Raw genomic sequence first — 14,832 nt, forward strand, 5'->3', positions numbered from 1 at the left:
AAAAAAAATTTTCATTTAAAATAAATATATATGTTTGTTCGAGGTTAATAAATATATATTTGAACCTAATAATTATTGATTTAAAAGTTATGGTGTTAGGCAGCAGCAGCTGGAGTAGTTCAGTGCTCGCCACTAGATCGCGCCCACCACTTGTAGTGTCCCTGGTAAGAAACTTATTTCAGAGTTACTATATTTCTAACTTAAAGCATTTATGGAACGCGTTGCTGAAAATTAACAGAGTGACGATAACCCTTTTTTAAAAGTAATATAGGGGTATCCTGTATTACCCTATGACATTAATGATTAATATTAATGTTTCCCTGAACAATTTTTGTCATAGTAAAAAAAAAAGTACGTGTCAAGGAAATGAATTATTTTTCTTAATATGCGTTTATTTAATTGTTAAATAAATATCCTGTCATTTTAAAATAATATTCAATTGTTATTAATAACTCATCCTCTAAGGATCACTCATATATTTCATTATGGCTACTTTATAAGCTCTACAGGTAATCAATTTGATTTTATGATTACTACTTAACGCGTAATTATCTTTAATAAATATTCTATAGTTTCTAATAATTTGTTTTGTTCGTGAATTATAAAATATTTAGTGAAAACAACCAAATAGATGATTGGCAATGGGCAATTAAATCATTTTGTTGTCATCACTAAAATTTAGTTGTCAGGAGAAAATTTTTTTCTCAGTGCATGTATGTAAACATTTTATAACTTTTGAATGGATTAACTGAATGGATAATGAATAATTTAAAACTAATCAGTTTATATTTCATACGAAATTTTTCTTGACTTGAATTCAAATTTTTTTAAGACGAGTCTTTAGTTATTTTTGTCTAAGTTTTCCTCATTCAAAAACTTGAAACACAAAATAAAGAGCGAGCATAAATACAACATTTTATAATTTAACAATTTACGTTCTTCCTTTTCAAAAGTTTTCCTTTGTTTAAAAGAAAAATGTGGACAAAGTTTCCATTTACTGTGCAATTTCAATTGCATTGAAAGTGCAAGAAGGATAGTCCTGTTCATCCACTTGAGAGTGATAGAGAAAAAAAGTAGAGCTCTCTTAAGATCGGTGTTGTAATTAAATTAAATTATAAAAATCTTTATTTTGCCCGGAGCATGAAATCACACCGTAATTTATTGACAAATATATAAATAATAACTTTTTTAAAATAAAACTTCAACAAGGTCTCAGATATGAATGTAGGCTTGAAAAATTAGTTTGCAGCTGTAGCTATATATTTAAAAAAAAATCTAAAACTTGTAGTAGAAAAGTGATTTAGTAAATCAGTAGTAACATAGCAAATAACATGATAAGTGCATTAATAATCTTATGGGCCCGTCTAACATCTCCCGATATTTGTACGCCACTGACAAGTGCGTATGTCAGAATGCGTGGGCAGTATTTGAACATATCTACTTGAGACGGTCGAAGTGCCCAGAGGCACCTGTATGCCGCCCACGAGGAAACTGCTCATGGGCAATATGTGAGATACACCTTGGTCGATGAGTGTATATATATATATAAATATATACACATATATGTTTGTACACATTACATTATATATTACATTACATTAGTAAAGAAACGGTTAGGTATTATAATGAAATTCGTTGTTTGTTTCTCAAGTATCGAGACACGGAAGAAACTAGACAAGACTGCATCAGTGGCTCTTGTCTCGCAGAAGATTACCTCTATCTTATAGAACTTTGATGATGCACTTTCTAAACATAAATTTTCCAAATTGCTGATCAAACATACTTACCTTTTTCATATCTAATCTAACATTCTGAATAAAATAGCTACTATAATTTCTAATACTCGATGGATTTATATTTTTATGCATCATCTCAGAAATTTTTATTACGAATTGCAGTCACTATAACTGTTCACATATTTATCTAGAGTAATTTTTATTTTACTTTCATAATAATAAAAAAAATAAATGAATAAATTTGTTATTTGTTAAATGATAATTGAATCTAAAAGTATGTAAATAAATAACTAGATGTACAATATTAGCAATTTTGTCCGATTTTCAAAGAAACTTGACATGGGAATTTAATAAAATTCATTAATTTTACATGAATATCGATTTTTTGGTGACCGACCTAATGAACTTTGAAAATTGAACTTTACCAAATTTGAACTTGACAATTTGAACTTTCGCAATTTGAACTTTGGTAAATTTAAACTTTTATGAATTATGAAAAATTATGAAAAAAAAATTATTTTTGATGAAAGAAATACAAAATTATTCAAAGTGCAAGTGACAAAGTTGAAATTTACAAAAGTTCAAATTGTTAAAGTTCAAATTTCCAAGTTCAAAGTGTAAAAGTTCAAATTTTCGAAGTTCATTAGGTATGGAACCACTCACAATTATCAAAAACTAATTACAATTTTACAAAAAAATAAGTATTGTATTTTTTAAATTTTTCGAATTAAAATTCAACTCAATATCTTGATTAATCACATAGATCATATATTTTTAAATAGTCACATTGTATTTTCATTAAAAATTATGCTTCAATCGTGTAATTTATGTAAAAAATCGGTTCCATACCTGTTAAACTTCGAAAATTTAAACTTTTACACTCACTATGACTATTTAAAAATATGGTCTATGTGATTAATCAAGATATTGAGTTGGATTTTAATTCAAAAAATTTTTAAAATACAGTACTAATTTTTTTTTAAAACCGTAATTAGTTTTTGATAATTGTGAGTCTATTAAAGTCTTGTTATGAAATTTTAGATATTTAAAAATTATTTACACATTAAAAAAAAATTGCAACTAAAATTATGGTTTTTGAAACAACTATCGGCTTTAAAATTAATTGACTTATGGACAATAAAAATGAATTATTGACATGATATAAAATACAATACATTGTAATTTTAATTTTTATGACACCTATGACTTGGAAATTTGAATTCATGTAAAAATAAAGTATATAAATAAGTAAATATATATTGCATACCTCAAGCGCCAATGTGTTGTGTGTGCCTTGCGATCGAAATTATTTTTTCGACTAATTCCCTCACGTTAAATCACCTCTACACTTTTTTGATAACATTAAAATAGGTTAAATTGTATACTAGTACAAAGATAATTTATTAAGGAATAATTTCGACCCGGTATCAAGTCGATTCATTATTCCATGGATTTAAAATGAATTAATTTAATACTCGAAACCAGTGCTGTCAATTGTCTTGTATGAATCTTCGGAACCACGATAACTTTCGAAAAATATAATAAATTGGCATAACTTCTTTTTCTATTAGCTTTGTATCTTTTCTCACAAAAAGCCTTTTGAAAATCACTATCCAAATCTTTTTAAGTATTTAAAAACTATTTACTTATAAAAAAACAAATTTCAATTATATTTATGGATTTTTAAATAACTATCAGCTCTAAAATTAATATTATTTAAAATTAATTAACTTATGGATATTAAAAAAAATTTTGAAATGGAATAAAATAAAATTCATTGTGATTTTAATTTTTATGACAACTATGACTTAAAAATTGAAAGTCATGTAAAAATAAAGTATATAAATGAGTTAATATATATTTCGTATTTCTGACGGATTTCAACTTGTTAATGACTTGAAGTAATTTGTTTTAAATGTAAAAGAATATTCGTATCAGTATAGGAAAGGGAAAAAATTAATTTAAAATATAAATTAATTTGTAAATTTATTTACTTACTGAATTTATTCATACAACTTTTATCTTATCGCGTTGTTAATATTACTTAATGTTTTTTTTTATTCATTTATATTTTATAATTGAATTCGTGTTATCTGTCTATCGATTTTATTGAATAATAGCCCATGAAGAATAATTGTTGTTATTATTATTCGTGTTGAGTTCTTCACTGTTGAAACCGACAAGTGCTGGTCTTACCATATTTGGCAAGGACGCTGGTTAGTCTTTTAAATATTTAATTTTTATTATACCACTCAATTTCTATAAACTTTTATCAAAAAAACATGATACTGAAGTTAGCCGACGTCTAGTAATTTTTTGATTTTTTTCAAAACGATAAATTATAAAAAAAAAAGTATTTGAAAAAATTGCACTTATAGTTTTTTTAATTTTCTACATGCGCGTATTTTTAATTGTGTTTTTTTTTTATAATTGTAGAGTAACTTCAGGATCATAAAAAATTCAATCGAATAGCAAATTTCATAATGTAATTAAATTAATAATTAGTGCTAATTATTTTTATTTTTTTAAATTCAGGGATGAATAAATAAAAACTTGTCATACTTTTGATTGATTTTTTATTTATTTATTATTATTATTTTTTTTTTTCATTCAATGTACAATTTGATTTCGTTGATAAAATCAAAGGATACAACCAGTTTTTTATTATTATAAATAATAGTTGTAATAAAAATAATAGTTATTATTAGTTATTACTGACAATAGTAACAATAGTAATATTATATTTACTAAAATCTATAATTATAATTATTAGTAAATTAACGATTATTTTAATCGGTAAATAATCGTTGTTAAATTTATTTTAAATGAAGAAAGAACAGGTAGTGATAATGACAATAACAATAATTATTACAATTACATAATTACGTAAATAATATTTGACAGCAAAATATATCATGGTAACTGATATTATATACATGTAGTGATAATAATATTATTATTAATAATAATTATAATAATAATAATAATAATGATAACAGTTTAGAGAGTAAAATATTTAGTCAGATATCATGATAATGCCATCAAATACGACGAATGGGGTTTATTAAGCATAGGCATAAGTGCATACGTGGGCGTATATTTTATTATTATATACGCGGTATATACTATACACTCTGTTGTTATACGATAATAATTTATTTTAAAGTGTAATCGTTGCTGTTGAATCACGTACATAATTAATTTGCTGCTGAAACCTCGGAAAATTTTTTTTTTACACGATAATATAAAGTTGCGAGTTTACTTACATAACAATATTATGTGTGGTTGTGTGAGTGTGTGATGCAAATAGAAAATTTCATTTATAAATTCACATGAACTAGAATATATTAAGTAAAAAAAAAATAATAATAATGATAATAAATAATTGTAATAATAAAAGTTTTGAATTCGGGCCGGATTTATTTATAAATATACTTATTTTTGCTCTATTAAAAATTTTATTTTATTTATTCTAAAGTTATCTATGTATAATGCTAAAAAATAGTTTCGGTATTTTTATCGTGATCACGCGTATAATCTATGAAGAATTTTTTGTACGACCCATTTTTATTTAAAATTTTATCTATATTTTTTATTTAAAAACTTTTTTTTTTATTTTTAAAGACTACGTTATAAAATTAAGCTCAAATGCACCAAAATCGGGCTTTTACGGTCAAAAATTATCTAATGTTTTTACATTCAAATTTATCATTGAATTTTAAACTACATATTAAGACACTTGGTATGTAAAAAAGGCTTCTACACAATTTTGGTATAAAAAAATTTTAAATATTGGAATGACATTTATTCTGATACGCTATCTAATGCAGTCTGTTAGGGACATTTTTAAATTAATTATACATTTTTTTCTACACAAATTTATTTTCTAAAATTTATTTATTACTACTTCACTTTATTTCAGTTTTTTTTTTTTTTATTAATAAAGCGAAGTATAATTAACATGCAAATAAATTTATTTTAATAAATATAACCAATAGACTATATAAATAAATAATTTCGATAAAAACAATTTGACGCTAATTTTAAAAAAATTATAAAACTTTAAAACCAAGTGATGATTTATTGATTATTGAAAATCATGCTCTAATTTTGTTTAAATTTTTTAAAAATATATTTAGGTAGTAAAAAAAAATCGCCTGGTAGATCCAAATTACGGTAATTATCGTACACTGAGAGAATAATTTATTTGAGCCAAATAAATAGATTTATTTGACTGAACAAAATCATTCATTTCATTCAAATATATATTTGTTTATAGTTAACAAATCTTGGTTGAAAAAAATACACTACGGCTGGTGGCGCTACAGTGCTACCATCCAAATACAGATTTGTTAACTATAAACAAATCATTACTTCATTCAAATGAACCATATCTTTGTCTCAAATAAATATTGATTGGGTCCATTCAAATATGGGATTTATTTGCCTGAAAAAAATTTTATTTGGCTCAAATAAACTGTTCTCTAAGTGTAATTTACGGTATTCGAACGAATTACGGTATTTTACGGCAAAATAACGGTATTTTTACCGCAAATTTGCAGTAAGAGAACGGTAATTTATCGTAAAATTGAGGAAGGCCCGCGGTATTTTACCGTAACCCCCTGAAAAACACCGTAAATTACCGCAAATTGCGGCTAACCTGTGGTAAAAATACCGTATCCTACGGTAAATTACGGCAGACTGCGGTAAATTACCGTAATTCAGATTTAACAGGGTCATCAACAACATAAGACACTCAATGCCTAAAAATTATTTTAGCTCGAATATTGTTTATTTAATAACTTTTATTAATTATTTAAATATATATTTATATGAATTATCATTAAAGTTATAAGCGACAAATCTATAACTTAAAATAATTAATTAATCATATACATCTATTCAATCGTATTTAAGCACCATCCTGAGAGCTTTGTCAAGCTCTCCAGGTATCACCGAGGTATTTAACTCGCTGCTGCACCGAGTTTAAAATAATAATGACAATAATAATAATAATTATGTTATAATATTAAAAAAAAAAGCTCAAGGACGTCAAGTTTCCTTTAGAGGCTTCTATAAGCCGGCATAATCTTCTTCCTCTCTCAGTCACTCTATAATTAATTTTCCGGAACTGGCCGCAAAAAAAGATAACAGCAAGAAGAATAATTTAAAAAAAAAATGATTTTATGTTAAAAGAAACGAAACATCCCTAGCTACTTCCGCAACAACACTTGGATATGCTTCTACTTTTTATCATACCTCTATTGTCATCTTACGCTTTATTTATTTACTTGTTTATTTTAAATTATTATTATTATTATGTTTTGATTTAATAATTTATTATCTCACTTCGAAGCTACTGTTGTCACAAATTACTGTTGATAATCGCTCTTATTAAGCCCCGTTGTTAACAACGGATTTACGTCAGTTTTATTTAGTATTCAATTTTAATATTTTACAGAGATTTTTATTATAAACTTTGATTTAAATATTTTTAAATCGATTAATATTAAGACTAAAAAAAAAATATATATATATATATATATATATATTTTTAGTATACTAAAATAATGTCGGGTTATTAAAAGTTTATCATTATACTTCGAACATAAAATTATTAAATAATAATTTTTTTTTCTTAACGAAAAAGTAACTCCTCGTCCGCCGCCCAATGAGCAGAGCGCCGTATTTTTATATAAATATTTATTTTGTAAAAATACGTCTTAGTTTTTTTTTTATTTCGCCAATTCACTGTGTAATCTTTATAGTATTGACTAAATAACACGTTTTTTTAAATACTTTTTTATTGTAAATATTTAAAGAATTATAGTAAATACGTTTTGGAAAAATTAAATAGTGTAGTAATATTTCACCGACGTGATTTGAGTTAACTGATAAATTTAGTATGCGACGTTGCCACATCTCAGATTTTTAGCTGTTGTTATAATTGATAGTTAATTTAAATCTGACGACGCTGCAATAAAAAAAATAGTGACAGAACACCGCAACGCGACTGACGAAGAGTTAAATCTTTTATAGATGAGTCTATATATTGGTAAATATTATTATTATCAATCGATTTATAAATATCGTATAAATATATTCTAAAGTTAGTGTTTAGAATAAATTTATTTTTATTTACTGAAAAATCTCATTAGGTCCAACTGCGGAACTACTTTTGCGTAGTGAATTATTTATTATTATAACTTATTACTATTTTTAAAATTCTTACCGTTTCATATACTGTCAGATGCGACAGACATTGCTCGTTTATAAACGGGAGCGGGAATTCTCGAAAAATTACCACGTTCATTAGTAGCTTTAGGATCTTTTCTAGGACTGGTAACAACTGGAACTTCTTGAGGCAGTGCTACCGTACCGTTTCCATCAATCCACGCCCGCGTGAATTCAAGATTCGGTTCACCATCGCCAGTATGACTTTGATAATCTCTCAAAAAGTCTTGAAGTTTTTGTACAACTTGTTTGTCATCTTGTAGATGGCCAACTTTTTGTAAAATTTGTTCTAATAGTGGATTAGCAGCTTTGGTCGGTGATGATTGGAGAGAAACACTTGATGATGGCGGTTTTATTCGTCTTCCATTTCTGTCATACTGAACACCGTTCATTAATGACGACTTGGGAAGACTTTGTCTCGTTGAATTTTTACGTGAAAAATTAGTTGGTGATGCACGATTAACATTTCCACTATTATTTGTATTGTGAATAGGCGATGAGGACGGACTGACAAAAGTATCAGATGACAATCCAACTCTTTGTTTTGATTGTCTTCCATTCCAAGTGTTACTACCAGCTGTCAAGTGATTTTGATGAACTCGTGGTAATGCTGATGCTTTACTGACAGTTACAGCTGGTGGTAATTTTTTAATACTATTTCTCACGGCATTACGTTTTAGGGGACTGCCTTCGGGACTTGAATTACCTTCTCGTGGTGTTCTACTACCTGAAGAACATCTGGATAGATTACTATTTTCACGAACCATTGAATTTGCACGAGGTGTCCGTTCTCCTGACGAACTAGTGACACTTCGTGATGGTGAATTACGCAGTGGACTTGCTGGAGATACTTTTGTTTTTCTTAAACCTGTTTCTATACTTTCCGTGTCGACACAAGAACGTTCTTTCTCCAATTTAGTAAACGGTTGTTCTGTAATCAAAATTTTATTTTTAAGATTTAGACAAATTTTATTATACAATTATTTTATTTTAACTCTCGACCGAAAGTTAATACCGATTTTTATCATTGATTTTAACTTTGAGTAACTTTAATAATGTCCAAAATTTTTAACTAATCTACCAAAAATTTCAACTTTCCAAAAATTATATTTATTTCAAAGTTATCAGGAAAAAAATATGATTTTTTAGAAATATCTCTGTAAATATTAAGTTACTCGAAAAATTATAAGATACCTTTTTTGTAGCGCTTTAAATTCTCTACAAAAAAGGTATCCTATACTTTTTTCACAAATTGAATAGCTACTGAGATATTCATAAAAGAATAAAAAAAATTTTTTGATCGTCAAGGATCAAAAGTTATTTTTTATAAAAATAAAAATAATTTATTAGATATTATTGATCGATACATTGATATTTTCAAATTCATACAGTATTAATTAGATTTCGTATTGTGTTAATTCGATAAAAATTATCTATACCCAAAATGAAATAAAATAATCTTTAACAACAATATCACGAAAATAATTTTTTTTTTAAATTATCGTGAAATATTACAAGAGATAGTTTATCTAAAATAAATAATATAAAATATTTTATTCATAATGTATGAATTTGTACTCATTGTTTGAATAATCGTAAAAAAAACTTGAGCAAACTAATTACAAAACAATTATTTTTATCATAATAATTTAATTTATTATATTTATTTTTCAAAAAATTTAATGATTATTTTCTCAGTACTTTGAAGACTGTCTGATAATATAAATAAAATATAGTTATAACTTGAGAGATAAAAGATGTGAAACATATCCTTAAAATTGCGAATGATGAGTGACTTTAGTAGTTACACATTTGAATAATTCATGACAACATGCAAGGAAGTTGTGGTTAAGGAAGATTGAATGTAGGTGAGGAAACTCGTCGCACGTTTAAAGTTGTTGTGATCGCGTCTCTGATTGCAAGTAAGTACCGCGTATAGATGACTCATGCATGCCCGAAATGGAAGGTGTACCATACGGCAAACTACGCATTTCACTGCATCACATAAAGTCCTTCGTAAGCTTGTTTTTCATATATAGAAAACCAGAAAAGTTAACAACTTAAAAATTACATCAAATTTATATGTGTACACATGAATATAAATATAATGTAATAATAATAATAAAACTATTAAAGAAACATGAAAAAGCTGTTAAAAAATATTTAACAATTAATGGTTGATCTTTTTAGTCGAAACAAGTGTCAACATACAATTATTATGAAATAATAATAATGATTTTTGTCAAGTGATTAAACTAAAAGAAAAAATTATGTAAAATGATTTTATGTGTCCAGCCAACCTACGCGTGTCCTTCTAGACGATTTGCGTGGTCCTAAGTGCTGTCGACCACCATACCACCAAATTCGTCTTCAGCAGGAACCGCGAAATATTTTTATTATTCATTTTTTTTTATTATTTTTAAAGAAAGACTCAGTAGTTAGCATAAAACGTGGGTGTGTGTAAATGGAACAAATTTTAGACAAAGATATCTTGCACTGAGAAAAAAAAACAACTTTTGTGAAAACAATGTTTTTTCGAGTAATAAATTGGTATAAATTATTGCATTATTAATTTCATATCTAACGCGAAGAATCATTTCTTTGAGAGAAGAAAATCAAAATTTATCAAGAAACGCAGTTGAGTCTCGCACCAAGTATGCATCGAATAATGTGAGAGCGCGAGAATTTCGACCGTGTATCTATATTCGAACCAACTATCGATTTGTTGATATATAAATTTCATTTTTAAATTTAAAATAATCTATTGAATTTCGATTTAAAATGATCTTGGATACATCAAATAAATGACTCGCTTTCGATTGCAACTTGAATCGAATCATTTGGTCCAGTATTAAAAAACGTATACCCCATAGCAACGTCTTATGCGCCAAATGTCAATATTTTGCATATTTTATAATTTTATTATCCACATTTGTGCTATATATATTGTAGAAGGAGAGAGAAATAGCCATATACGTATATTGAAAAGAGAAGGAAACGCGACAAACAAATAAATTTTTTAAATAAAAAGCTATGGATCAGCTTTAATAATTCACGGATGAGTATAGTACTGACTCGCCAAGTTTATCCGTATGATTTTTAAATTTAACTTCCTTTTTATATTATGTAAAATTATACCTAATCGGCCAAACAAAAATTTGAACTTTTTTTAAAATTTTATTACATAAGAAATCAAGAAATATCGATTGTTGACTTAAATTGAACAAAAATTTCAATCATTTTCAATACGATAGATGCATACTTGGCGCACTTTTTTACAGATGAAATCAGTTTTTTGGCTGATTTACACTACTGCAAAAAAAAGATCAAAATAAATTTGGGTTTCTTCGATTAAGAAAATTATTTTGAATGAAATCTTCAAATTTTTGCACCAAAAATATACTAGATTGAAAATTTTTAATAGCATTATTGTGGTTAAAATATACAATAATTCGAAAAGATATTTTTCTCTCAGTGCGTGTTGTAAATTTTTTACTGTTTATCCTTAAATATTTTCAAATTTTCTACACCTAAGTATATTAGCAATTGATAATTTAAATGAGTGTTCATAAATGTATCTATTTAGTAAATACACAGGATACATTGGCCCAATAATATTTTTTGCAGTTTAGATAAAAAGCCACAATTTTCTTAGTTCAAGAAAAAAAATTCTTGGCTGAAAAAAATTTCTTGATCGAAGAAAATTTTGTTTTAAACTAACAAAATTTTCGCTTTTCTACTAAATTACAAAAAAAATTCTTGGGCCAAGAAAATTACTTTTAAGCCAAGGTATCTTTTTTTTCTGTGTATGTTAGAGAGGATATAATATATTAGGAAGTTGAGCTATTGTCTATTTTGATATCAATATTAATTGAGTGAACAACTAAAATGTAATTTTAAATTCCGTATTTTAATTACAATTTTATATCGTTCATTTGGCTGTGATATGAATTTTGATGAGACGATGAGAATGAGTTGTTGATTGAGTGCACTAAAGTGGAATTTGTTCGTGGAGGTGAGCGACGCAATTAACTCTCTCGAGCCACTTGCAATTATAAATTGCAAGTATTAAATTATTCTGATGGGTAAAGTGAGAGCTAACTTTGTCAGTATTTATTTTTTATTCGCGTTTTATTTAACTTACTGTTGTTGATGATGATTACGATAAATTCAATGCCGAAAATTCCAAAGTGACAGTAAGATTTTTTATGTAAATCACTTAGATTGTTACTCAATCAATCATAACTCGATTTATTTTACTTTATACGTCAGTCGATTGCATTTTATTTCACTCATTGATTTATTTACTTTATAATTTTATTTAAAAAAAAAAACGCACTTCAAATTATCAATTTATAATTTCATTATTCAAAATAATTATAAATTTTAAAAACTAAATTATAATTATTATTATTTTTAGTCATCGTCATTATAACTTATGTCTAAAACCTGACTGATAAATTATCAAGTTTACTTTTATTTTTTAAATCTTCACTCACGCTTGTCATCTCGCTGCAGAGAACTACGTGTCAACACGGTGACACTTGATCTTTTCTTAAACGATCCGTGAATTATATTTCTGTAATCTTTAGCACGACAACGCGAACAAGGGATTTGTAAATATGATCCTGATCAGAGGTATTTTAAATAAAAAAATTCTAGACTCAACAGCAAAAAAACGAATATAATAAAACTACTTCGATTAAGTGTTTTTTAAAAATTTCTCACTTTATTGAGCTCACTCGCAAGTATTATTTTAAAAGCTTGAGTTAAGTTACACGAATCAAACAGCCGAGAATTGCTTCCTGAGACAGGTTTGCGGTTCGCCCACGTTCTTTTGCCACGAAGAGATCTCTTTTCTCGTCTTCCTTCCTCTTTGTCTAGCATATTATCTCATGGCACACGTACGCTAAATGTCAGCCCGGCCTTCTTTACGGTTTCATGCCCAAGGTATGAAAGCACCTTAGATAAATATATATATATATATATATATATATATATATATATTTTTATATATATATATATATATATATATATTTTTATATATATATATATATAGATATATGCCATCGTGTACTTTGAATATTAATGCTCTCCTATCTACGGGGTGGTCCGAACTCGTGAGGACCACGGACTTGGTTAGCTATGGAGTACCGACATTGGTCTCACGGTGGCATCGTCACGACGATGTGGGAGCTGGCAAGAGCAGGAGAGTAAGACCAAGAGAAAGATGTACTCGAGGACAGCGGGACAACATGCGCACGATTTAGTCTTATGTGGAATAAACTATCTTTTATAACTTAAATAAAAATTCATAATATCATTAATAATAATAAAATTTTTAAATCATCAAATTATTATATTACTCTATCATTATTAAATTGAGTATATCGGTAGGTAAATTATTTTATGGATGTTATGCAAGATAGTCATGTTAGTTTATTTAATGTTTATGTTTTTTTTTTTTATCTGTGTGCAACGATGCATTTAAATATAATAAATAGACTTGAATATCTTAGTAAGAGAAGTTTAAAATAAAATAAAACAAACCCTCGCATATTATAAAATATATTTTATTACGATCTTACGGTTCATTTTATTCGATTGAACGATTCATTTGCGTTAATATTGTATAATAAATTTAATAATGTAAAACAAGTTATGATTTTTAGTAAAAAGTATTGTAATTCAAATGATTAATAGTATTTTTGTTATTTTTAGTATTAGAATTGTTTGATTATTGAAAATATTATTTTTAGTTGACCCTTGAAATTAAAAAAATATTTTTGATAATTATTCCGAGATAAAGAGGACTATTATAAATTAGAGCACGATAAAATTTCATAAAAGGTAGTTTGACAAGACCACTTACAAGTTCTCGAAAGAATGACACTTCAAGTTGTCAAACTGTCATTAGTAATATTAAAGCGGTTGGTTACGATATTTTATGATTAATTAACTTATTTTATGCATAGATATTTAATGAATTTCTGTATTACGGCAGTAAAATACGCACTTTTATTCCCTACACGGGGAGAAAAATATCGTCAGAGTGAGTATACGTATCGCTATTCTGTATACTCAACTTAATGATACACCGTATAGCCAATTCAGCTGTACAGAGTTTCCTCACAGTGGATCGTCAAAATGACAATCCGTATCCTTATTTTAGGCATTTTATGAATTTCTGACATGACTATTGCGCAAACTCTGTATTTAGGCAACCAGTAACCAAGAACGGAACAAAGTATAGCCAATTTAGCTATGCGGATCCTCATGCTGGCAAAACAGATACTTATATCAATGAAACTACATATGTTTACAAAGGCTAATTCTCGTATTTTTAAATTAAATAAATGAATACTCATCCTAACCTAAATGCATCTATTTAATCAGGAGACACGGTAGTATCTCGCGCCAAGTATCTAATGATACTATAGACTATTAAATTAACATGTGAGTATTCTTAAATAAGGTATACAAATCATTATTCTGACGATACGTCATTTGAAAATCCATTGGATAGTCATTCTGACAATATTTTTGTCTCCGTGTATGGTTGCGGACGATTTTAAAAAAACCTAACAACCCGCCGGCTTCACTCCGTACGTTTGTCCATCCGCTCATGGTGAATATAGGAAGTGCATATGTCTATATCCACAACAAATATCATGATATCTGTCGCATACCTACGTAAGTAGATATGTCCAGGCTCAGTGTCCTTTAGCTTAAGGATTAATCACGGTTAACAAATTATAGCACAAGACTTGGCAGTTCATGATACAATTTGCACATATATTAACAGTGATTGTTTAGATAACAAAAAAATTAAAAAGATTCATTTGAACGGCTGTTAAAAGGT

At 27.1% G+C, this 14,832-nt stretch overlaps 2 protein-coding genes across 6 annotated transcripts in view; one reads left to right on the forward strand and one right to left on the reverse strand.

Annotated features, from left to right (window-relative positions):
- Positions 1-14,832, forward strand: part of LOC130663926 (uncharacterized) — a 168,966-nt gene that overhangs the window by 21,252 nt on the left and 132,882 nt on the right. The window lies entirely within an intron of this gene.
- Positions 4,446-14,832, reverse strand: part of LOC130663924 (GAS2-like protein pickled eggs) — a 59,069-nt gene continuing 48,682 nt past the window's right edge. Inside the window, exon 8 of one of the 2 annotated variants that reach the window (XM_057463496.1) lies at positions 4,446-8,901. In XM_057463496.1, the coding sequence (XP_057319479.1) occupies positions 7,973-8,901 (929 nt within the window). In that variant the 3' untranslated portion in view covers positions 4,446-7,972. The remainder of the gene's footprint in view (positions 8,902-14,832) is intronic. The other variant, XM_057463495.1, reaches the window with a different exon arrangement.

This window comes from Microplitis mediator, chromosome 2, assembly GCF_029852145.1.
Source record: "Microplitis mediator isolate UGA2020A chromosome 2, iyMicMedi2.1, whole genome shotgun sequence".
Lineage (NCBI taxonomy): Eukaryota > Metazoa > Arthropoda > Insecta > Hymenoptera > Braconidae > Microplitis > Microplitis mediator.